Raw genomic sequence first — 26,044 nt, 5'->3', positions numbered from 1 at the left:
GGAATTAAACCGATTCAGGATCACAACTATTACTGATGAGACGGTCACCAAAGTGCCTCCACATATCATTGAATGGCAATAAAACAGACTGTTGAATTACCAGTTAGGAATACTAAGTGCCGTATCATGGAGAACAGTGACACCTGTTTTGCACAAAAAATGGGTAAATATAGTGAAATTAATTTTCAATTTGTTATACGTTGCTTATTATTTTGATAAAATTTAAATGTAAACAAAACTTGTTTTTTATAAATCTATGATCCTTTTACTTGTGTTTTTTTCAAATTTAGTTTGCATACTATTGTGTGTCTCTATGCATATAAAAATAGCCTCATCCTAAAGAAAAAGGCCACTTGTAACTTTGGTGTACTAAAGTTTTCTCTCTCTCTCTCTCTCTCTCTCTCTCTCTCTCTCTCACACACACACACACACACACACACACACACACACACACACACACACACACACACACACACACACACAATTCAAGTTGCAAACCTTAATGAAATGATATAGTACAGAAATATTTGCCCTATTATTAAATTGTGTTTCCGGCTATTTCTACATGGTCTAAGACTGAGTTTTTTTTATCTATTAAAAGAAAAATCTAACTTGATCTCTACTGTGCTATTAATCATATTAAGAAGATTCAATGTGTTAGCTGTTGAAATAAATCTTGAATTGAATTTTCATGTCATTTTTGCACATTTTTTGAAGAGTAATAGGATTTTGTCCAATGTTTAGGACGGATTGATTTAAGAATTATTTCATTATTGCTTAATTTTCATTTACCATCTGATGAGAATTTTTCACTTATTCTGTTTAAAATTGGTTTCTGGACACAAAATGACATTTTTTCTAATTTCCAACAAAATTTGAATGTTCATAATTTGGTGGATAACAAAATTACCAAAACCTGCATGATCACATTAACAATTTTTTTTTTTTTTTTTTAATTTAAAAAAAATTTGTTTTGTTTCAAATAATTTCCTTAATCTGCTTTTAGTTGTATGCCAACATTAGCACAAAATGCTAGAAATATGACCTTTGCTGACATTCTTGAAATCCAATGAATAAATATACTTGTTCATAGTCATTATGTATCTTTACATCCTGGTTTTCCTCTATTTTGTCTTTTAGTTCTCCTGAGCAATGTTTCTGACAAAGGAGGAAGAATTGCCTTTTTCTTAGCTATTTTCTTTTAGTAGGTTGTAAATTATGAGTCATAATCCTCTCATATACTTCATCACTCTACTGACAATCTATCCATCTCATTAACCTTTAGTGTTTTTTAGCCTTGACTTATTAAAAAGATAAAAAGAAAATACCTTGTGAAATCAGTCGATGCAGCTCCCTGGTAGCTCAAAAAGCTAGTGCTCAATGTTTATACACAATCTATAATTCAGATTTTATTCATTCCATCGCTCATTTTCAATCCTCTAATAATATTTATCATCATTCAACTGAAAATTTATTCATCTCATTTACCCATTATCCTTGACTGTTTTTTAGCCTTAATATATGGTGACTCATTAGGGAAAAAAACATTTTTGTAAATTGGTGGCATATTCAATTCTTTGAAACATCAAGGTCATAAAAAAAAAAAAAATAATAATTACATGCACACAATATTTTGATCACATTGAAAACTGCTTTTGGAATTATTGATTTCACAAAAAATATTTTGCCCTACAAATTAGATTTGGATCAATTATTGTCTGTGAATGAAAAAAGATATGCATTTCTGTAAATTTAACCAACTTCAGATTAGTGGCATTTAATGAACTAAAATTCTCCATTAATAAACTTAAAAAAAATGTCAACCAACGTTTTTGAAACACTTATACTCAATTCATCAAATGCTTTTGTCTCACTGAGCAAGAATATGCTTTCAAAGTTAAGTGTAGATATGATTCCCAGGTGCAATATAATGTATGATGGGGTTTGACTTTGGGTCATCTAAATTTTGTACAAGGATAGACAGCTGATTGGTTAATTTGATCATGTGACAGAAGGGCAACTGTAGATGAAGTTTCTGCCAACATGTTAGCCTATAACAAGATCTTGAGAAATAAGAGTCCTTGTTTCGCTTCTATAGATGGTCAAGCCAGTAAGCAAAAACATCAATTTTAATGCAAAAATGGATGTCGTCATTGGAGATGGCAGTAACGAAATGAATAATGATGCAGAATGATGGCTTGGATGAGTTAAGTTCGAATCCAGTTGGTTTCATAGCACCACTTTCGTTTATGGATGTTGGCAATTTTTATGTGGTTCTCTTCTCTCTTGCGAGTACTTGAATCTAAAAAGAACTGAGGAAACCAATCTCAACAACAGAATTGTGCCAGTCAAAAATCATATGATGCCGATTCATACAAATTTATTTTTTGTAACATTATCATCTTATTCCTAGATGTAACAACTCGCCCCCAAAAGAATCCAGTAAACGGCTTCAAGTCTCACCCACAAATATCAACAATATATCATAGTCCTCATTAAGAATATAAAACTAATAACATTTTGACGTCCTCCATTTTTCTGTTAAATTTAGTGAAGAGTTTTTAACTGAAAATTTTCATACACTTTTGTTATTTGAAGATTCATCTGCCTCAACTTCATAGAATTTGGACTTGAGTTTAGATTCGGCAGCCTTGTAATTTTTGCTCCCCTTATTTTGTACTTTAATTCTCATATTCCATGAGCGACATTTCTGAAAAAGGGGGAAGAATTACTGTTTTCTGGGTTGAAATTTATTCATTTGTCATTGACTAGTTGACCTTAAAGTGATTTAGTTCCTTACATCAAGTAGCTTCATATTTTTGTCTGGAGTGATTGCCATAAAAAAAGAAAAAATATTTTTTATGGTTAAAATAAAAAAAATAAATAATCTGTCCATTCAGTGTGCATATTTCTCAAGTATGTGCATAAATCTTCATGAAAAATAGCAGCCAAAACCAATGGTTTGATCCAGAAGGGAATTGGGATTATTTGTGTTTTCAGACATTTTATATGTGATAATTCCGGAAAGTTTATTTTCTATAAAATGTATTCTCTTGAAAACTGATTCTTTTATTTATCTGGGATTCTATTACAATCAGAGTCGATTGCAAAAATCAGTTTGGAGTTTTGATAACCGCAAGAAAAATAGTGAATTATCATTTTATACCATTGTCAGCTCAGAATAATTCAGGATTTATTTCTCTTGAACAATATTCAAATTATTTCCCCTAATGCACTTTTCTATCAAGAAGTACAAAAAAAAAAAAAAAAAAAAAATCGCTTCATATAGGTGCAAGATTCAAAACAAAGATATAATTTTTATGCATCCCATAATTCAATTCAAAAACCTCTGAGCTCTATCCTCCATATTGACGCTGATATTCATCTTTATACTATATTTTTGTCTCAGTCTTCCAGTCTATTTTCACTTCCGGTGTATCGTTCATTTATTGGTGATGTTTTTCTGATATTTCAATATGATTAGTGTTGATTATTTATGTTAACATTCCTTGAGTCTGATGCATAAAAAATATGATGTAAGCAGTGATCACTCTTCATTTTACGGATCAAAAAAAAAAAAAAAATTACCTTGAAGTTCCATTTATCCTTTCATCTTAGAAAAAAAAAAAAGGTGTTTCAGGTAAACAAAAGCTGCAAGATTGAGAGAATATTTAAGAAAGATAAAGAAAAATCACCAAAGTTGAAAAATACTTGCATAGATGTTAGAAGTGTTCGTTCAACAAAATAAATCACCATGGCAATAAGCAGCAGCTGTATCGAAAGTTTTTTTTTTATCTTTAGACCTAAATATTTTAGGTTCACGTCAATTAGTCCATGTTTTTGCAGAGTCTTTTTTCTCCTGCAAGTAGACACCAAGAGGTATGACAAATACAGTTATATCGTCATAAGATCCGAGCTGTTGAGAATTCCTTTTCCAGGCATATTCTGGTGATGTATCTCCACGAGCCTTCAGAACAAGTTCCTTGGCAAGAATCACCCATCTGAGGAGATAAAGGATAATAGAAGAAAAATAATAAAACAATTTTTAAATAGAAGTTTCGTCACATTTTTGAAAACATTATTTCCTATGGTCGATTTGAAAATTTAGAAAAGCAAATAATTTTATACATTTTTTATTAAAGGATTAAAATCATTTTTTTTTTTCTGAAACTTCAAAGATGACATTTTTTCTCTTTTCCTGATGGTATTAACAGTCTCAGAAAAAAGAAAATTTATGGCTAAACAACAAGCAACGCTTTTGCTATACCATTTTCAAAACAGTCTGAAGAAAAAAGGGAGATAAATCCAAAAACTTTACAAGATTTTAGAAAGCCATTCTTTACATGGGTTAGGGGCATTAGAAAAATTCAAATTTGCTTAAAAATGATTTTCTTTATAAAAAATAAAACTACTTGATTAATTTACAAGATTTTCGATGTAATGCAGGCCAGGGAAAAAGTCAGCTAAATGCCATTGCAATAATACTAGTGTGACAAAAATCTGATTAACAAAAAAAAAAAAAAAAAAAAAAAAAAACGAATGGAGAAAGAAAATGGAAAGTGTTAAATAACAAATTTTACCTAGAAAATAATACTTTAAAATGTGTAAAGGGAAATAACTTTTCTACCTGCAAGTTATTTACCTTTACTTTTAACCAGATGACAAACAGATTCAATGGAGACGCTTACTAACATCAGCTTGACAAAAATTCTCATTTATAGTAATTCTCCCGGTTATAAAACTGCTAAATAAATCATTTCATATTGTGGATGTCAAATTGTTAAATAAATCATTTTATATTGTTGATGTCCATAGAATCGTTTTCATCCATTTATTTCTTCATATTTGTCGCTTACTACTGACACACATCACTTCATAACAGGAATAAAAAAAAAAAAAAAAAAAAACTTACTTGTCATCAGTGTCTTCAAGGTCTTCCATTCGTTTACGGATATACTCTGCCGATTCTTCATTTGTCATGCTATCCCAGAATCCATCCGATCCCATCAGTAATACGTCATCCATGGACAGATCTTTTTTGGCCAAGTCATAGATTTGAACCTGAAACGAATCAATATATTAGATGAGTAACAGTAAAACAGGAAAAGAAAAAGAAATCAATTGGCTTGCAAAGTTTACACAGATTATATACAGTGTTTAAGAGTTTAAAGAGAAACATGGTTCTGATTGGGCAAACAAAATCATATGATATTAGAGAAGGAGGGGGGGGGTTAAAACAGTCAACTGACTATTTAAAAGCAGAATCACAGTAACACACCAGTTCTCATTATATGAGTTAAATGGCGTTAAGCCTGGCCAATACCAGACAAGTAACAATTTGGAAATAGCCAGTATTGTATATAGAAGGACTATGATGAGATAATATATATATATATATATATATATATATATATATATATACTATTATATAAAAATATATAACAGTATATATATATATATATATATATATATATATATATATATATATATATATACTATTATATAAAAATATATAACAGTATATATATATATATATATATATATATATATATATATATATATATATATATACTGTTATATAAAAGTCACTTTGTGTGTGAGTTCCTTCCTCATAGGCTCAGCTGTTTTGGAATCTATCTTTTGCAAATTCCACACAAAGCTAATTTATATATCCGGCAGTGTTCTTAGATATGTTTTGTACAGAAATTCATCTGATAAGTGTCGAAAATTGAAAAATTCAATCTTAAAAATATGCTTATTCTTATAAATAAAAAAGAATAATTTTTACAGAATATTTTACATTACACCGGCCAATAAAATCTCAGCAAATCATTTTTTCTTAAAAAAATAGATTTATTATAATCTGGAGATATAGCTTAGTTGTAGAGCATTCGACTACAGATCGTGTTCAAGCCCGGGTACACCTCACCATTTTATTTTAATTTTTTTTATTCACGAGTTCAATTTATGATAAAAGAACAGCTACCATTTAAAATTGCTGCAAATCCAGCATTTGCAAATTTTAAAATTAAACATTAATCATAAGTGACTTTTCCAGGGCACTCATCGTTAAGCCCAAATATCAGCTGACATGATATTGTAAACAAACACAGACGGAATTTGATGAACGACATATCATTATGCTATACTTGCTATTCTTCTCATCAGAAGACAGAAAGAAATCAGCAAATTATATTTGTAGCAATGCTAGAATTTGCTAGTTATGGCATTAAATAAAATCGCAATGTATTATAACGATAAATTGAAAAGCTGCACATGTCCTTTAAAAACGAGTGAAAAAATGTAGGAAATGTAAAAAAATAATAAAAACAAACTGAACAAATTTCTGTACAGAGAGACCTTAGACACTCGAGGATAGTGTCTAGTAGGCATTTATATTCTCTACATATATGCGTGTGTGTGTGTGTGTGTGTGTGTGTATGAAAAACATATGAGCAATGAATACCATGATCCATGTGTAAAGCTAGCTTTTTCTGAACTCAGAAAAATAAAAATATTAGAAGTTGTATTTTGATGATTGCATTCCAAACAGACGTCAACCAAATCAAGAATAAATGAATATCAACTCGAATTTATTTGGAAAAAAAAAAAAACACACATATATATATATATATATATATATATATATATATATATCAAGTATATCAATGTGCAACAAGCCATGTAAAGAAACAAGTGGAAGCTATTTACAATCTGAACGTTTGTCCAAGGCCGCTTTTTTACTTTTTTTATTCTGTTTCATCCCAAACAAGGTATATTGTCATATGGATATAAGGGAATACTATTTGAGATCGTATCAAACAGGGGACTGTGCGGAGTTGAGCAGCGAGATGTCTCTTCACAATTAAACTTTTGTATGTTAGTATAGTCAGATAAGTGGGAAACAGGGGTAGAATTCTAAAGGGTAGCAGTCCAAGAGAAGAAACTATTAGAGTAGAAGGCTTTTTGGCATCTTGAGACTTCAAGAGTGAAGGGGTGGGATTTTGATGCTTGTAGAATTAGCTGGGACTATGTAGGTTGAGAGGGCACAAGTGCGACAAATTCATCAGATGAGACAGTGATTGGAGCTTGGCTAGTGGTTGATGTATTAGCTAAGACGTGAAAACAATACCCCATGTATGGACGAATTGGATATGATAGTCATCGTCACAACCTCTTTGCAGGTATCCATGGAGACCACAACTTGGCACTGCATCATCCGCTGCTCAATAAAGAATAGATTTTAGTCTTTGGAGCTGCATTTTCGAGGTAAATATGGAGAGTCCTGTCATGATCCTGGTTGTCAATTATGTAGCACGCTGCAGGTGTATGGTGTCTATTTGTAGATAAGAAATAGTTGCTTGGATGACATGCATGGGAAAGGGTATACAACAATTATGTATAGCAGACAGAAAATGCTTGTTGTTCAGCTGAGAAAGGATCTAAATTGAGTGGTTTGAAGGAGCTGTTCACAACTGTAGCAAAGCCTTTTGCATTAGTGACAGTATTGAGTGGTTGAGGTAGAAAACTGATAGGCAGTAGGTTTGGTTCAGTTGTTTTCTTTTACAGCATATTAAGCCCTTTCAGATTATTTAATGCCAAAGCCAGTAATTTCGGAAAAATGTTTAATTATATCTCCAAATATTTTATACATGATGTTTGGTTTGGTTGTTTTATAGATGGAAATGTTTTTGTTTTTGATTTTGCAGCATTTCTGTTTTTATATTTTGTTGTAAAGAAACCATTAACAAATATAACGGTGCTAATATTGGATCATTGCGTTGACGTGGAGATTAGATTTTTTTTATAAATTGATACTTAATCAGTGTGATATTTTACCTCTGGAACACATGACAAAAATGGCTTCAAATGTATATTGGAAGCCATGACACAAAGATCATGGTCACCAAATCCTCGGCTTACACGTATCGTCCCCATCAAACAGGCCTGAAAAGATTTGAAAAGAAAAATGAATTGAAACAAAGCCATTAATAAAACAGCAAAATATACAAACCAATAATTTTAGCATTATGGAAGAAATAATTAAATAAAAATAAAACATAAGAAAATTCATAATGACTATTTTAATGAGACAATCACCAGACCAGGTAGAAATTCAACAACCCACTTTTATCCGCATCTGAAAAGAACATGTTTAGTATGACACCACAGCGGAAGTCCATGGTTTAACCTAAATAAATGCAGAAAAAAAACATTATGATGTACATAACCACCTCGGAACAAATCTGTCATATTCCAAAAATCACATAAATTGATCAAGTAGTTCTTTTTTTTAACTAAGAAAATTAAATTTTATAAGTAAGCAAAAAGCGACTGATTCATGTTACCTCACATGTCCTGTCACATCTTGAAAAAACAAAGACAATAATTTAACAAAGACACAATAATTTAAACTTGCGAGATCAGCCTTGTAATGCTAATGAGTTCACATTAATTGCTTTAAATAGTTTAAAAATGGTTTTCTTTATATATATATATATATATATATATATATATATATATATATATAAATATATATAAACTACTTATCAATTTATATGATTTTTGGAATATGACATCTCACTCTGTGATAGATACATACATCAAAGATTTTTCCGTATGCTTGCACCGACACCACTTGATTGTCATGTCTTTTTAAATGTAAACAACAACAAATCTATATTGAGGTTAATTGAGTTTCTTTGTGTATACAGGTAATTGAAGCATTGTTTATTGTGTATAGAAGGTAATATAATGCACAAGTGTAATGGATGGACACAAACTGAAGCAAATGCATGTCGGATCTAAAGTTGAACACAGTTGAAGATGGAAATGTTCCCGAAATATCATACTATATGGAACTTCCATCAGACCATACTGATACAAATATGAACACAGTACAATGTTATTAAAAAAATTATACATTATACATTGTATTAATAAAAGGTGAATCTGCATAGCTTATTCCACCGTGATACATCTTAATGGGATGAGGGATAATAATGATGATCATAATCATCATCATCAGTATCATCTTTGGTCTAACATCCATTTTACATGTTGACATGCATTCGATGGCTTTTAAAAATTGACTTCCAAACTTATCTCAGGTCAGGTTTCTTTGGAAGTCATTTCCTTAATTGAGCTATTTATAGGCCGGATGCCCTTCATGGTGCTAACTTAGTGTTAGACACTATCTCTAGGTGATTGCTCGACCAGGCTAAGGACCGGTTCACTTGCATTGTTTTTATGTCATATACTTTTTTTTTTTTTTTTTTTTTAAGTTTCTCAAATATTATCAACTGAACTAAGCAATTGGTATTAAGCTAATCCTTCAAATTGAGATCATTAAATAAATTATTATTATTGGAATGAGTTAAACCATCTGTACCTAAACCTAAACGTAGATTCCATGAACAAAGCTTCTTTCTTAGAACTGCACGCCTGTGGAATTGTCTTCCATTTTCCTGCTTTCTGGCTGACTACAATATGGTTGCTTTCAAGTCTAACGTAAACAAGTTCTTGATGAGCCGTTCCATATGTTAACAAATTTACCGAATCGATTACTATATTGTCCAATTTCTACTGTACACTCTTTAACCCTTATCCTCGAGTGGCCTCTTGGCCTTGATAATGTGGTGATGCCTGTGTAAAAAAACCCAAAAAACAACAGATCCTCATCACCATCATCACCATCATCGTATTCGATTTAACATCCGTTTTATATGCTGGCATGTGTTGGACAACTTTTAAAAATGAACTTTCAAACTAACTTATCTCTGACCAGATCATTAACAACATGCAACTAGTATTCTTTTCAAGAAGGCAAGATTTTCATAGACCAGATGCCATTGCTGATAGCAACCCAGTGATGTACTCGAGACCAGTGTTTTTATTGAGAAAGCATCTTGAGGTTCAAAAGCGCTCCACTCGCCCTTAAATGATCCAAAGTGTTTTATACTGATCTAGAAGATTTCTCCCTTAAGGGATCTACTAAAGGGGTCAGAGGTAAAATATATGTAAGAATTAGCGGGAATAGTGAAATGTGAATAATCGACTTGTTTTTAGTTGTGTCACTATTGTAGACACATGAGAATTAAATTACTTCCACCAAAGTTGTACTCTACGGATTCTTTTTAGATTAAAAGAATTACATTTTTTTTTTAAATTTCTTTTAAGAGTTAAGATATACATTAATCAGCCCATCACGAGCCCAAACTTATAAAAAATTAAATCATTATTATATTCATTTTAATGACAATTTTACATGCTGACATGTGTTGGACAACTTTTAAAAGTTGACTTCCAAACTTGTCTCAGGTCAAGTTTCCTTAATTGAGGCAAAATGTTTATAGGTCAGATGCTCTTCCAGGCACCAATTCAGTGATGAGGGGGGGGGGGGGGCAGTTTTTTTATTCAGACACCATATTGAGGTGATTTCTCACCAAGGCTAAAAAGCACTTCAACTTTCCTTGAATGTCTAATGCATTTCATTATTTTAACTTATGTTTCACAATTTTGATAATAGCAGATGTTACTGACAAAGTGGGAAGAATTGCTGCTTTTTTGGATCAAAATTTATACATATAACACTTATGTTTGACTAGTTTTTTGACCTTTAAGTAGTATTTTTTATAATTTCTTACATCAAGTAGCTGCATGCTTTGTCTGGAGAAAGAAGAAAAACAAAGAAAAAACAATGTTACTACTTGGCTAAAACCAATAAATTAACTACCCAATAGATAAAAATTTTAAGAGAATGTTTGGTTTGGTTGTTTTACTCTTTTCAGGTTAATTAATACTAAATCCGATCATTTTGATAAAAGTTTTTTTGTTTTTAAGATCTTTATATCTTCAAATAACTTATTCATGGTGTTTGGTTTGGTTGTTTTGGTTTATGGCATATCAACCTTTTTTGAGGTTATTTAATGTTGAATTTAGTCGTTTTGGTAAAAAAAATTGATGCTTCATGGTGTTTGGTTTTGTAGATGAAATTTGTTTCTGTTTTTGGCTTAGCAGAATATAACCGTATTTTACAAAGGAGAAAAAAGTAATAACATTAATATTTGGTGCTTTTTAGGTCAGGAAGCAGCCTAATCCGGTAGGAGAAGAGAGGGAGGAGAGATCAAAGGACTATTTAGTTAAACTGAAAATGCAAGGATAAAAACTCCAAAATGAAAAAAAAAAAGTCAGAAAGAAATAGCTAGAAAATGTGATCAATATTAAGCAAAAAAAAACCAAAAAAACAATATTTTGTTTCAATTTTTTTGCATAATTTTTTCAAAATTTTATACGATTTTTTTATAGAACAGATAAAATATGCATCATTTTAAAAGATGTAGTATTAGAAGATATCAACATGTGATCAATACAACTGTGATCGATGCACATACATGCAGTTTATCTTTTTGATTGCATATACAAGTGTGCATTCTACATTCTTTGAATATTTGAAAAATATACTAATTCAAATGAGACTAATTCACTAAAAGACAACTAAAATGTTAATTCTAAAGCGTTACACTAAATGGTGCCAATACAATATGGGCCACATATGAAAATCACATTCAAAGTAAAAACTCTTTGATACGAGGGGCGTGCAATAAGTAATGCCCCTGACCCACTTCCAGTTGTCTGATCTAGCTGAAATTTTGCATGTGTAATGATTTATATCTCTATGGGTTATGTGGCAAATTACAGCTCTGAACTAATTGTGGTTTCTGTTTTACAGGTGTTTGACCTGAGGTGTGAAATGGAGCCTGTGGAATGTCGAGCAGTGATCCGATTTTTGTATTTGAAAGGACGCACAGGAGACTTTTGATGAAAGAAATTTATGGTGATAATGCCCCATCATATGACCTTGTAAAACGCTGGCATCATGAATTCAAACATGGCCGGAAGTCTGTGGAAACAGCTCCCAGACCTGGTCGCCCCCCCCCCCCTTCTGCCATTGATGAGGCATCTGTCTGTCAAGTTTAAGCTGCCATTTTGGAAGATCGGCGCATTACTATTCGCCAAATAGCCCAAGATGTCAAGATTAGTACAGGGTCTGTGGAAACTATCATTCATGACAATTTGCATATGCATAAGGTGTCTGCCAGATGGATTCCCAGGTTGCTCACACCATTCCAGAAGCAGGAACGCGTCAAGTGCTCAAGGATGAATTTGGAGATGTGCCAAGAAAATGAGTCAAAGTTTTTCAAAAGACTGATTACACAGGATGAAACCTGGGTCCATCACTATGATCCAGAGACCAAAGCCCAGTCAATGCAGTGGAAGCACTTGGACTCACCACCTCTAAAGAAGGCAAGGGTGCAGCCCTCCGCTGGCAAGGTCATGCTCACAGTCTTCTGGGACCAGGACGGAGTAGTGATGGCAGATTTCCTGGCAAAGGGTACCACAATTACAGGAGCCTATTATGCTTCACTTTTGAGGAAATTAAGGGAAGCTATAAAAATCAAGAGGCAGGGCAAGATCAGCAAAGGTACCCTCCTCCTGCAGGACAACGCTCCAGTCCATAACTCGCATGTCGCCAGATCAGAAGCACGGGCATGTGGTTATGAAATCCTCTCCCATCCTCCCTACTCTCCTGACCTTGCACCCTCTGACTTTCACCTCTTCACAGCCATGAAGTTGTTTTTGAAAGGAAAGCATTTCCCAGATAATGCAGCCTTGATTTCTGAAGTCATGTCGTGGTTGGAAGACCAACCTGGGGTGTTCTACAAAAACGGTCTCCAGAGCTGCAGCAAACGATGAGAGAAATGCATAACTCTGGGCAGTTCCTATGTAGAGAAAGACTAATAATTGTTCCAAGTTTTGTTGCTCTACTGCTATGAGAAGTGGGCCAGGGGCCTTACTTATTGCACGCCCCTCGTATCCTATCAGGCAAAAAGAAATATCCTCACAAAAAATTAGGAAAAAAATGATTGAGTAGAATTTTAATTAAAAATGAAAAACAGTTTTATCGTATTTTGCCTGTCTGCCATTCATTATTACTTGGTTAAATGACAGATGGACTTATCTCCCCTTGTTTTACGGGTATTTCTACGTTTATCAATGGAGGATCAGCAAAATGAGAAAACTGATTTTTAATTAATATTCTATTCTTATCATTTTTTTTCTCAATTTTTGGTGCAGATGCATATTTTTGCCTGATACATAAGTATATCAAAGAGTTTTCCTGTTACTTTATTTGGAACTGCAATTTTCACTTGTGCAAATGTAATTTTCAGCTATGTCTTATACTGTATAAGCACCCACTAAACTTTACTGAACAGCGGAAAAATAACAAATTTTGAAATGTTAGTGAGCATATGTAATTTGAAAAGTTGTTACTCTGATTAAGACGAAAAAAAAAAAAAATTAGATGACTCATGACCCAGCAGATCAATATTTGGCAAATTGTCAATTATTGTATAGATTCGTATCTTTCACTGACTGTGAAGATGAATAGACATTTTAAAAATTGCTATCAGATTTTATGATTAAGCTTCAATGATGTCAGCTACAACAAAAATAAACATACTGTTTTATCATCTGAAACACTGCTGCTGAATAAAACTATATGTAATTAAATAAAACCCTTGTTGCTATGGTGACTAACTAGACAAACACTACTCAACTATTTACAGGTTGGCCCATTATTACATCATCCCCTTCCTACGATACTTGTAATTATAGTTACGAGAGATGGAGGGATAAGTGGCCACGATTAACATGTGCCCACTGCAAGGGAACAATGGCCACACTTGGGCATGAACCTAGAACCATTTGATTACGAGGCAAATGTGATTATGCATAAAAGGTATTTTAGGGGAATACAAAATGTGATTATGCATAATAGGTATTTTAGGGGAATACAAAATGACTAAATAAAAAGAGACAGTTTTTGCTGATGTTTTGGATGCCACGTTGTACATATGCGTTTTTGACAAGAGTGGTCTATCTTTTGTGTTGTTGGTGAAGAGAAGAAACAGGGACTACTGCTACTGCTGATATTATGCGCAAACATATCAAACGCATCTAAAGATCTCTGATTCGTTCGCGGGTTTCACCACCATATCTGTTCACTGCTGTTATGCATGTTTAAGTAAACATATACCTGGATGTTAATTCATGATATTCTTAGATATTATCGGCTGTAGTAGGGATTCAACTTCCAGAAGATTATCACTTAGAACTTATAGCCGTGTTGATTAACAATCAGTTCTAAATGACAGTCTTCTGGAGGTTGAAGGTTCGATCCTTACTACATCTGATAATAACTAAGAATAACACAGGGTCCCACAGTGTCAATCAAGCTCCAACCACTGTCACATCACTGCAATGTTGCATCCCTTTGTTTTACAAGTATTTTAATAGGAAGCATTTCAACAAACTCAGCACTGGTGCCTTCTCAACAAAGATACCTCACATTTAACCAAACAAATAGCAACCATGCAGAGGTCGCCAGATGCCAGAGAGCCTTCTACTTTGAAAGTTTCTTCTTTCAAACTGCTAGACTCTAGAATTCTCTCCCTGTATCCTACTTTCCCAACTATACTAACAAACAGAAATTTAAGTGTAATGTCAATAGATATCTCGCTGATCAACTCCTTACTTAGATTGTTCCTGTCCCTTAATTCACAGTGACCCCTTACATCTTGTTTAGGGTGAATATGAGTTATAAAAAAAAAAAAAAAAATGGCTGATAGAACGAGAACAATCTACTTTATGGATTAAATGAATGATTTAGTTCAAAATCCTATACAGGTTTCAAAGATTCCTAAGTTAAAATATAACATATATAACAAGCAAGATAAACATAAGTTGCCGGAATATTCTAAATTATCTAAAGATCTAAAAATAATAAAATCATTAAATAGATTTTATGCAACAAAAATCTGATTTTTTGTTTAAATGTGAAAAGAAGAACCTTTGAAATTGGCCTCAGTTGCATCAGGAGTCTCCGTCTAGCATAAAAAAAATGATAAGTGCATAATTATTATTATTTTTTTTTTTTTTCTGTTTTAATGTTCCATTAAATTCTACATCAAGATGTTAGTAATCTAACCTATACAAAAAAATCAAGCCAAATCAATATTATTGAAAAAAAAAAAAAACTGCACTGTAAGGAGTCGATTAAACCATGCATTTTTAAAAACTATTTGGTTCTTGTCCAGAATTCCCCCTATCTAACAAAAATAAATCTGTGTGATAATGTAACACTATATTCCAAAAATCACATAAATTACGTTTTATTTTTATAAAGAAAAGTTTAAGCGATTAATGGGAATTTCTATGTATTACGACAAATCTGGTAAGTATGAATTATTGAGATATCTTCCTTTGCTTCTTGACATTTTTTTCAAAATGGCAAGTGAGACAGTCACTTCTAAGATACTCATAAAATTTGATTTTCTTTGTTAAAAATAAAACTACTTGATCAATTTATGTGATTTTTGGAATATGATCTTTGCAGTTTGTCATGGCTACATTCATCATCCTTTTTTTTATTTTTGTTTTTTTTTTAATATAGAGGGAATTAGTAGAATAAACTATTAGAATAGAAGGTTTTCCAACATCTAGGGATCTCTAGAGTGAAGAGGCAGGATTTTGCTGCTTGTCAGAGGTATACACATCACAGTGGAATAAGTGCTATGAGTTCACCAGAGCATATTTCATTAACATTTTTTTTTTAATTCCATTTTCACCCCAAACAAAGCACAGTGCCACTTTGATGGGGTGAGGGGTATTGGAGCTACTATCAGGGACATAAGTTGCAAGGATACTATGTAGAGAGTTGAGCAGCAAGATGTCTGTTCACATTACACTTGAACTTCTGCATGTCAGTACAGTTGGGAAGCAGGAATCCGGAAGGGAGTTCCAAAGCCTAGCAGTTCTGAAGAAGAAATTCTTAGAGTAGAAGGCTTTGCTAGATCTAGGGATCTCTATTGTATAGTGGTGGGATTTTGCTGTTTGTTGGGTTTATCGGCAGGTATTTATGTTGAGGGGGGTACAAGGGCAGGGAGTTCGTCAGAGCAGTCACCATTAAAATACTTGTAGACCAGGCAGAGGGATGCAACATTATGTTGTTAAGACAGAGGTTAAAGCTTAGATGAGACAGTTCATGACCTATTAGGTTGGCAACTCTCTTTTGAACCCTCTCTAAGAGTAGTAGCAGATGCACCAGCCTAAATGTGACAACAATATTCCATACATGGGCGAATGGTAGCCTTATAGAGGTACAGGATACTTTCAGGCATAGCTTTCTAGCATGGTAGAGTGAGCCCACTTTCTTCGCAGCGGCCTTGCCAATGCTCTCAATGTATTTGTACCAACTCATGTTTCCTGTGAACGTTAGGCCGAGGAGTTTAAAAGAAGTACTTTCAGATAATGTACCTTTAGTCATGGCAATTAGTAGTTCAGAAGGTTTCTTGTAATTTTCGAAGGAAACAAGCTTTTTCTTGGCAACATTGAATGTGACCTTCCATTTTTGTCTCCATTCCACTACAGATTGGAGGTCTTCCTCTAGTGCTTTTTGCCATTTCCTTAGATATGTGTTCATTTGTTTTCCCCTCATGCCTGTCATAGAGCGTGGTGTCATCAAATACACACATCTCAGAAACAATTTTATCAGTAAGGTCATTTATGAATATCAGGAATAATAAAGATCCAAGGATCGACCCCTGAGGTACTCCCGCATTTATATCATATTGTTTAGATGAACAACCATCGAGGACAACTTGGATTCTTCTTTTATTAAAGAAGTATTCAATTACGTTAAGTATTCGTCCAGTGATATTGTATGATCTGATTTTCCTAAGAAGACCATTGTGCCATACCCTGTCAAAAGCCTTAGATATATCTAGAGTTTCCGCTCTACCTTCCCCTGCTTACCAGCTTTGTCTAGTGAATGGTATATATGTTCAGAGATTACAGTTAGAATATCTGCTGTAAAACGGGTTTACCTAAGTCCATATTGTTGGTTGGTCAGAAGTTAAACAGCTGTAAGGTGATGGACTAGAGCTTGGTTAATTATGGACCCAAATATTTTGGCAAAAAGTGGGAGGAGGCTAATGAGGCAATAATTTAATGAGTCATTTTTTTCATCAGAATTCTTGTTAACTTGTACCACAGAAGCATTTTTCCAGCAGTCAAGAAAACAAAATTCATTAAGGCATTTATTGTAAATGTTGGAGAGAACTGGAGCAACCTCAGCAGAACACTTTAACAGCCAGAATGAGATTGGGTCCATATGCTTTTGAGGCGTCTATATTTTTTTATGATACCATGCACTTAAGGGGCAATTTTCAGATTATCTAATATGGCGTCTGTCCACAAAAGAAAGTCAGGGAGGGAGTGGTTTGCTGGGTTCAATGTGAAGTTTGTGGCAAACTAATTGGTAAGCATGTTAGCCTTCTCGGTTGCTGTGCAAAGAACCGCATGATTGTTGAATAGTTGGGGAATTATTGATTGCCCATTATTTACTACACTGTTGTAGATTTTCCAGAAATCACAGGTTTCTAATTTTTGTACTTCGATGCATTTTCTGGTGGTTTCGGTATATTCTCTCTTAGCTGTCACTATTTTTTTCTTACAATTACTTCTAGCTTCTATAAACTTTTGTCTGTTTGTACTGGAATTATATCAGTTATGAGTATCGCAAGTCTGTAAGTACGAGATATTTTTGATGGTCATCGTTGGTTATTATATTTAGTGCCAAATCTATGGCTGTTGCTTCTGCGCTGAAAATAGAAGATTCGTTTGGGAGCCTTTCCTTTGGTTTTATTTTTTTGTGGATGGCTGTGCATCCTACTTTGTCTCCATCTTTTGATCCATCAGTGTAAATCTGTGGGTATTCTTTATATGTATTCTGGATGTTTAGTAATTCTTCATGGAAGATTGGTGGGTGGGTTTTCATTTTGGGATATTTATTTAATTTTAATATTATGTGTGGTTGTTTGATCATCCAGGGTGGAGTTTTTGATTTGTTATATGTATTTTTGTTATGTCTATTTGGGCTTCTGTGAGGAAATTTTTTTATACGGAGGCTATAAGGTTTGATGATATTTTCTTTCCTGTTGAAGAGATGTATGTATTGTGGATGGAGGGTACATTGGTATGCCATATTTGATGGACATGATGCCAGCTTTAGGTAATATTGTAGCGCTAACTTCTGTCGTCTTAGTATCAGTGGAGGCTCATGAGCCTCTATATAGAGGCTTTCTACTGGAGAGGTTCTAAATGTTCCCAAGGCCAATCTTAATCCTTGATGATGGATTGTATTTAGTTCTTTTATGTAGGACTTCCTTGCTGCTCCATAGATGAAGCAGCCGTAATCCATTTTAGATCTAATTAGAGTTTGGTATAATTTCAATAATGTGACTTTGTCTGCACCCCAATCAGTATGTGCTAGGACTTTGATCAATTGCATTGTCTTTTGGCATTTTGTTTTTAAATATTTTATATGTTGTATGAAAGTCAATTTTTTTTTATCAAATATGATACCTAAATATTTATGTTGGTCGGTGAGTGGGATGTTCTTGTTGTCCAGTTTCAGGTTGGGGTCGTGGTGGAATTTTCGTAATCTGCAAAAATGGATGCATTTAGTTTTTTCCTCTGAGAATGTAAATCTGTTTTTTGTTTATTTTATTCAGACAGAGTTGTAGTTTGCATTCGGCTGTTTGTATATATTTAGATTGGTAGTATATATGTAGATCGTCCACATATAGGGCGTTTTCAATAACTGGGTCTATGTTTTTTATGATATTGTTTATTTTAATGTTGAAGAGGTTGACGGATAGGATACTGCCTTGGGGGACACCCATTTCTTGATCTTTTTGGACTGAATAAGTGTTGTCCATCCGTACTTGGAAGGTTCTATTTGTTAAGAAATTTCTGATAATTTCTGGCATTCTGCCCCTAAGGCCTAGTTTGTACAGGTCTTTTTGGATTCCGTATATCCAAACAGTGTCATATGCCTTTTGCATGTCAAAAATAAATTGCTATTAGATGTTCCTTTTTTGCAAATGCATCTCTTATGCGCGTTTCCAGTTTTATTAGGTGGTCGGTGGGGCTTCTATTTTTCCTGAAAACCGACTGACTTTCTGTAATCAGAGTTTTGCTTCCCAAGTACCAATTTAGTCTTTCATTAGTCATTCTCTTGAATGTTTTGTACAAGCAACTAGTGAGTGCAATGGGTCGGTAGTTTGTTGGGTTTGTATGATCTTTTTTTGGTTTGGGTATTGGGATTACAATTGCCTGCTTCCAGTTCTTTGGGATACTGTTATTTATCCATATCTCATTGTAAATTTGTAATAAGTAGTCCAGTGATGGTTTTGGTAGTTTTTTGAGAAATTCGTAGTGGATCTCATCAGGGCTGACTGCTGTATCGTGAGATTTGTTTATTGCCTCCTCTAGTTCTGCACTATTGAATAATTGGTTGTAATTTTCTTCATTTTTTGATTTGAAGTTTATTTTTTATTTTTTCTTCATTTTTTTTATAGCTTGGAATTTTTTATTTTGTTTTTTTTTTGATGGTGAGTTCATTGAGAATTGTTCTGCTAATTTATTTGCGATATTTTGTTTGTCGGTAATCTTCGTGTTGTCGCATATAAGGTGTTTAATAGGATTCTTTGTATTTTTTCCTGCTATTTTTCTGACCATCTCCCATACTTTTTTGTGTTTTGTGTTTTGATTAATTTTTCTTACATGGTCTTTCCACATGTTCTGTTTTGATTCTTTCATAGTTTTTTGTGCTTTGGCCTTGCTGTTTTTATATATGTTCAAATTTTCTTTCGTTGGACTGTTTTTGAATTTTCTTAGGTTTTCACGTCTGGTTCTTATGGCTTCTTTGCATTCTTTATTGAACCAGGGTTTGTTATAGTTTGTAGAAGTGGAGCTTTTTGGTATGTTCTCCTCAGCTATTATGAGTAAGGTATTGCTGAAATATGTGATGTGTTCTAAGTTAGGATTCGCTTCAGGTATTAATCTGTGTTGACATGTATTTTGGAATTTTTCTCAATTTGCCTTTTATACATTCCAACGAGGTGTTTTGTCTTCTAGCTTGGGATTCTCGTTTTCTATTATGATTGGGAAGTGGTCACTTCCGCATGCATCCTTATGTGTTCTCCAGCTATAATCCATGTATATAGTTGGGTCACACAGACTTATATCGATTGCTGATAGGGTTCCCGTTGCTGAGTGCATGTATGTATTCTCTTTGTTGTTGAGTAGGCACAGCTCGTTTTGGTTAATTATTTTTTTCTCTTTTGTTGTTTTTTTTACTTCCCCACCATGCATTGTGACTATTGAAGTCTCCCAGCAGCAGAAATGGTATAGGTAGTTGTTTGATTATATTGTTTAATTCTGTTTCGTTTATTGTTTCGTTTGGTGGTATATAGAGTGAACACAAGGTTACTGTTTTGTGTAGTGTTGCAGTTATTGCAACAGCTTGCATATTTGTTTTTAAGTTCACTTTGCTGTGTGGAATGTTTTCATTTATCAGTATTGATGATCCACCGGTGGCTTTGCATGATAATTTGTTTATGTGGTTGTATATTGAGTAGTGTTTTATGTTAATTTTGTCATTTTCTTTTAAGTGTGTTTCCTGTAGGCAAATTATTGCAGGACATAGGGATTTGATAAGTATTTGTATTTCTTTGATATTAATTTTTAATCCTCTTATGTTCCACTGTAGGATTTTGTTAGCCATGGTTTATAGTTTCTTTCTCTTGTTTTGGGTTGTTGGATTCCTCAATCTCCATGACTTCCTGGCTTTCAAGTCCTGGAGGCATAGTGTTTTTTTGTTTGTCTTTATCTTTGGGTCATGAGCTAGGGCTTTTATTTGTCTTTGTTCGTGATCGTGGTGTTCTGTAGGAGGGTTTTAGTTCTTGCTTTGTTTCGTTCTCTTTTTTGTTAATTCTTTCTTGTATTGGTAATTCTTTGATTCTGGATGTGCTAGGGGTTTGTGCGGATTCTATTTCTGTTTGATTTGGTGTTGCTTTTTTCAATTGGCTTTTCTTTTCTTTGTTTTGGTTTATTTCAAGGTATGTGTTCGTTTTTGTGGTATTTGTAATTATTGGTTTTATTTCAGTTATGAATTTTTGCCAGTCGTTTGGTCCAAGTTCTCTTAATTTTTCAACGAGTATATCATATTTATCTTTTTTTTCTGTAATTTCCTTTTTGGTAATTTGTGCATAACTTTTCTCAGTCATATATCTGTCTACAATTTTCCTTGCTTCGTGGAATGATATATTTTGTTTTACTGTTACAATTTCTTTTTCTTTTTTTCATATGTCACAACTACTTGCATAGGCTCGGTGCTCTTCTCGTTTGAATTGTGCTCTGGGTTTCTTTGGTTACATTTGCCACATACAGGTTGATTGTAGCATACATCCTCATGATGTCCGAATTTTTGGCATTTTTGACATCTAAGGGGGTTTGGTATAAATAGTTCAACTTTTACATTTGCATAACCAATTTTTATTTCTGTTGGGGCCTTTGGGGTGTTAAACGTTATGATATATGTATTAGTTGAAATTGAGTTTCCATTTTTTTTTAATCGATATTTTTTTTATGTCTGTTAGTCCTTGGGATTTTAGTTTGGTTTTTATTTCATCAATTGAGCAGTATGATAGTTCTTTGCTTCTTATAAGACCCTTTCATGAATTCATTTTACCATTGGGATATGCTTTGATCTTTTTATTATGGAATTTTTCCATTTTTAGAAGGATATTGGCATCTGTTTTTTTTATTTTCTACTAGAATTGTTCCATTTCTTAAATTCTTAACAGCTTTGGGTGATATTCTTGCAGCGATTTCTTTCTGTATCAAGAATGGTGACAATCTTGTCAAGAGGTTGTCATCTTCAGCTTTCAGGATAATAAATCTTGGAAAGTTTTGATTTTGTATTTCTTCTTCCTCTGAACTGGAAATATCCAATATTTCCGCATGATTTCTTTTGGGGGGCTTTTTCTTTTTTCCATTTCTATTTTTGGTTATTTTTCACTCCTGCTACTCCCCACCCGCCTCGGAGCCCTATATGGGAAGTGTTTGGAGGGGAAACCCATTCGCCCAAACACAACAGGGATACAGCAGATGTATACTCTTCTTACTGTTGGATTCCAGCACCTGTGTTTCCTTCGTCCCCTCCAAGAGCCTTATTTTTGGAAGGGATGTTGGTTTTCCAGCCATGTTTCGTCTGTACTCAGCAAGTTGATTGACCCTTCAGCCACCGCTTACTAAATCAGTTTATTGTCTAATGTGGGGAGTGCGAGAATGTTTTCTTGTTATGTTTGATTTAGGGCTAGGCGTGACCAGCCAATTGATCGGAGCGGGCCTCTCCGACCGTCCGTCTAGCCGAGGTAAGGGCCAAAGTGGTGTGTTGGGAAGGGGAGGAAATCATTTCTATCCTTCGCAATCCTCAACCACCAGGATTCCGTTCCAAGATGTCACGGGTCGCCACCCACGGCAAATGGTCTATTCTAAAGCCCCACCAACAGGGCGAAATAAGGAAGTGGGGGGATAAGGGGGAGGGGGGAAAGGGGCTGTTGTTTTTGTTTTTGTTTTTGCAGAACATATTTAAGTTTTACAAAAGAGGATAGAAAACAAAAACAGAAAATCAATGTAGGTGTGTTTCGTCTCAGGAAGTCAGAAGACAGCCTTATCTGGTAGCACCAGTCGAGGGAGATCGGTATAGAAAATATAAGTAGCTAATGTTATGTTGCATGTTAAATCTAAAGCACAAAGGCATGGTCATCAGATTCTAGTTTTGTCAAGGGGAGGGTGTTTTGAATATAGGGTTCAAGTCTATGCGAGTCTTTACAGCAAAGTGGGAGATAACCAGGCATGTTAAAATGGTTAGAGGGGATGGAGGAGTGTAGGTTAATTTAGTTTCACTTAGTGACAACTTATCCGGGGAGTTTGTCAAGAGAAATGATTGAACATCATTTAAATTAGTTCTAAGCCCGCAGATATTCATGAATGCAAGCCTCAAGGGAGGAGGCAAATTGGTGTTTGAGTTTAAGCCTCGTTTAAATCATAATTTTTGATTGAACTGTCATTATATTTTATTGAAGTGTTTTAGTTTTAGGGTGAGAGGTGCCGCACAAAGTGATTGTGCAGAATAGTAAACATGCAACACAAGTAGACCCTAACCCTAACCCTCATCTACAGGGTTGTGGCCTCGTGAAAGCACACCAGAGATTGGTGCAGGGTCTCTTCCCATGCACGACATGGCACTACAACCATCCCAATATTATATAACTGATGATGGAACAGCCGCTCTGATTGCTACCAAGGAGTTAGGGCATCCTGTACTAACAGACAGGAATTGGAGCTTGGTTAATAGTGCAGGACCTATTAGGTTGGAGACTTTTTTTTTTACCCTTTCTAAGAGCGAGAGACTAGTGGCAGACACACCTGCCCAGATGTAGCAACAATGCTCCATGTATGGGTGAATAGTGGTTTTGTAAAAATACAAATGTGAGTAATTTTCTAGCATGCTAAAGAGAATCTATCTTCTTTGCAGCAGTCTTGGCAATGTCTTTAATGTATTTGTTTTAATTCATGCTGCCTATGAATGTTAAGCCGAGGAGTTTGAACGAAGATCTTTCAGGTACATATTATTAGTCATTGTAATTGGTAGATAATCAGTGATTATTAATATTTCTCAATTGGTCATTTAAATCGTTGTGACTTGTATATTTTCATCCGGTTTTAAAAAGATTAATCTCGTATTGTTTTATTTTTTGTTTCACACCTGCATCAATTTGGTACAAGTCCATTAACATGCATTAAAGCAGAACTCCCTAAAGTGTAGTTTTATCATTATTTTTATTTATTTTTTTGAATACCATGTATAAAATATATCAAAGATCAAAGTGTCTTACCTGTCCACCTGAGTTGGCTGATACAAAAGAAAAGAATCAATTTTGTAGATTAAAATATTTATACCGTGTTCTAAAAACTCAGTGATAAGAATTAAAAAAAATGTCTTGGAGTTAGAAATTTCGGTACTTATGCAGAATATGTCAGAATTTTCCAGGTAATTTCGAAAGATGTTGGAAGTTTTATGATTTTCTTTTCTTTTTTTTTGTTTTTACAAAAGTTGGCCAATTTTTTAAATAAATAATATATTATTTCTATTACAAAGATAAATGAAAAATGAAAACAATATTCTTTTTGTTTTTAAGAACATGCAATAATTATTGGATAATTTTTACCAAGCTTTAAGAAAATTAAAAAAAAAAAACTCATTGTAAGGTAAATGAGATGAATAAATATTTTGGACAACAAAAAAATCTGATTTCAAACAAAAAAACTTTCATTTTTTTTGTTTGATTTTTTTATTCAAGTTGAGATAAATATTTAGTTGTTTTAATAATAAACTAATGGGAGCAAATAAATTTCATTGACCTGAGATTTCATTGGTTCAATGGCTTAATACCTTTCAACATTTTACGTAAATTAGTTGGAAATTGTTGGTCTACAGACTTGAAACTTGATATTTGACCTAGTCTTTATTTGGTCTAATAAAACTAGCTGCTAATGGGTCAAAACTGAAAAAATAATTGGCACTTGGCAAGCGTAATGTGCAAATATACATTTATACATTAAAGTTGGTTAATTTTTAACATTTTCTTATTCATCTGACAATAGTTCAAACAACAGCGAGAAAGGCTGGAGTGTTAAATTTTTTTTTTTTTACAAGGTGGTAACCACTTATCAAGGCCCGAAAGCCACTCGGGGATAAGGGTTATTGCGTGTACAGTACGTTAGTGTTGAGATTTGATGAAGTGTCTACTTAAGAGGGCGGTTCATCAGGAATTTGTTTATGTTGGACGAAGACGAAGGTTGTAGTCAGGTGGGAAACAGGCAGACAGAACAGAGTTCCACAGGCATGCACTTCTAAGAAAGAAGCTTTGTTCATGGAATCTACGTTTTCGTTTTGGCACAGATAAACTTAAATTAAAAATGCTAAAAGATTACATTTTTCGTAGTTAATTTTGAATTACAGAAAATTTCATTTTGTTTTTGTTACAATATCCACAAAATAATAAAATAAATGAAGTCATTATTTACTTCAGTTGAATCATACAAACAAATTATGTCTGCATATCTTCCGTCTGATTATTTTTATCTTCAGACTCAGACTAGCTAATAAATTTACCATAATTGTTGTGGACCCTAGTACTTTTCAGCATTTGTGTATATAGTAAATAATGCATGGGTTTTAAATACTTTCAATCAAAATTCCGAAAGATCCTCATTTCTATCATGAACAAATGAAAAAGCAAACTTCTTTGAATTTTTTAGAATTCCAGAAACAAAAAAAAAAAAAAAAAACAAAAAACACACACACACACAAACATAATCACTTGAAATAGACTGCCAAATATTAGTGCGAGTCATACTATGATGAGGCACTCTTTATAGACTGCCAGGGTTCATACTTTCTGGATGTTATTTGTATAAGTGAACATAAGACCAGATAGGATTTGAACTCAGCCCTCCAATTTCAAAAGAAAAAGAAAAAGATGTAAAATAAATACAAAGACCACTTACCTTTTTCCCATCTCCGCTTATTAATGGTGGCTTGACATCATCACTTGTTATCACTTTTGGACTCCTATGACAGAAGAGTGAACTCAATTATTCTTTATCTCATATACAGAAACACATTATGCATTTCAGTAGAAGTTATCTGTATATGGACCATATATGATACTAGCTGTCCATACCAGGTGCTGCCCGGGATTAAATAATGCATTAATATTAATTATTAGATTTTCCAAAATGATAAAGAGAGAAAAAATAACACAGATAGTGAAAGTCAAGATCGATAATAACACACTAAGATGTTCAGTCTGCTCCACTACCATATGAGTTATATACAATAGGTTCCTTATATGATAAAAGTAAGCTTTAATAAATAGAATGTGCTGTTGTTGCTTCTATTGGCTTGTAGGTTATTATTGAAATGTGCCACCATTAAAAAATAATTCTGAGAGGAATGCAATTTTGTTTGACAAAAACAGTGAAATTTGTATGTAGTGGAAAA

General features: G+C 33.5%; 1 protein-coding gene across 2 annotated transcripts in view; it reads right to left on the bottom strand.

Annotated features, from left to right (window-relative positions):
• Positions 1 to 1,747: 1,747 nt before the first annotated feature.
• The window catches only part of LOC145277299 (protein phosphatase 1H-like), a 94,549-nt gene continuing 70,252 nt past the window's right edge, over positions 1,748 to 26,044 (bottom strand). For both annotated transcript variants that reach the window (XM_080128807.1, XM_080128790.1), the window contains exons 8-11: positions 25,549 to 25,612; positions 7,840 to 7,947; positions 4,913 to 5,061; positions 1,748 to 4,001 (exon numbers count right to left, since the gene is read on the bottom strand). In XM_080128807.1, the coding sequence (XP_079984933.1) occupies positions 3,824 to 4,001; positions 4,913 to 5,061; positions 7,840 to 7,947; positions 25,549 to 25,612 (499 nt within the window). In that variant the 3' untranslated portion in view covers positions 1,748 to 3,823. The remainder of the gene's footprint in view (positions 4,002 to 4,912; positions 5,062 to 7,839; positions 7,948 to 25,548; positions 25,613 to 26,044) is intronic.

This window comes from Euprymna scolopes, chromosome 1 (genome assembly GCF_053919585.1).
Source record: "Euprymna scolopes isolate OS-2025 chromosome 1, ASM5391958v1, whole genome shotgun sequence".
Classification (NCBI taxonomy): Eukaryota; Metazoa; Mollusca; class Cephalopoda; order Sepiida; family Sepiolidae; genus Euprymna; species Euprymna scolopes.
Note: the sequence above shows the minus strand (reverse complement) of the source record. Positions and strands in the feature narration are given on the sequence as shown.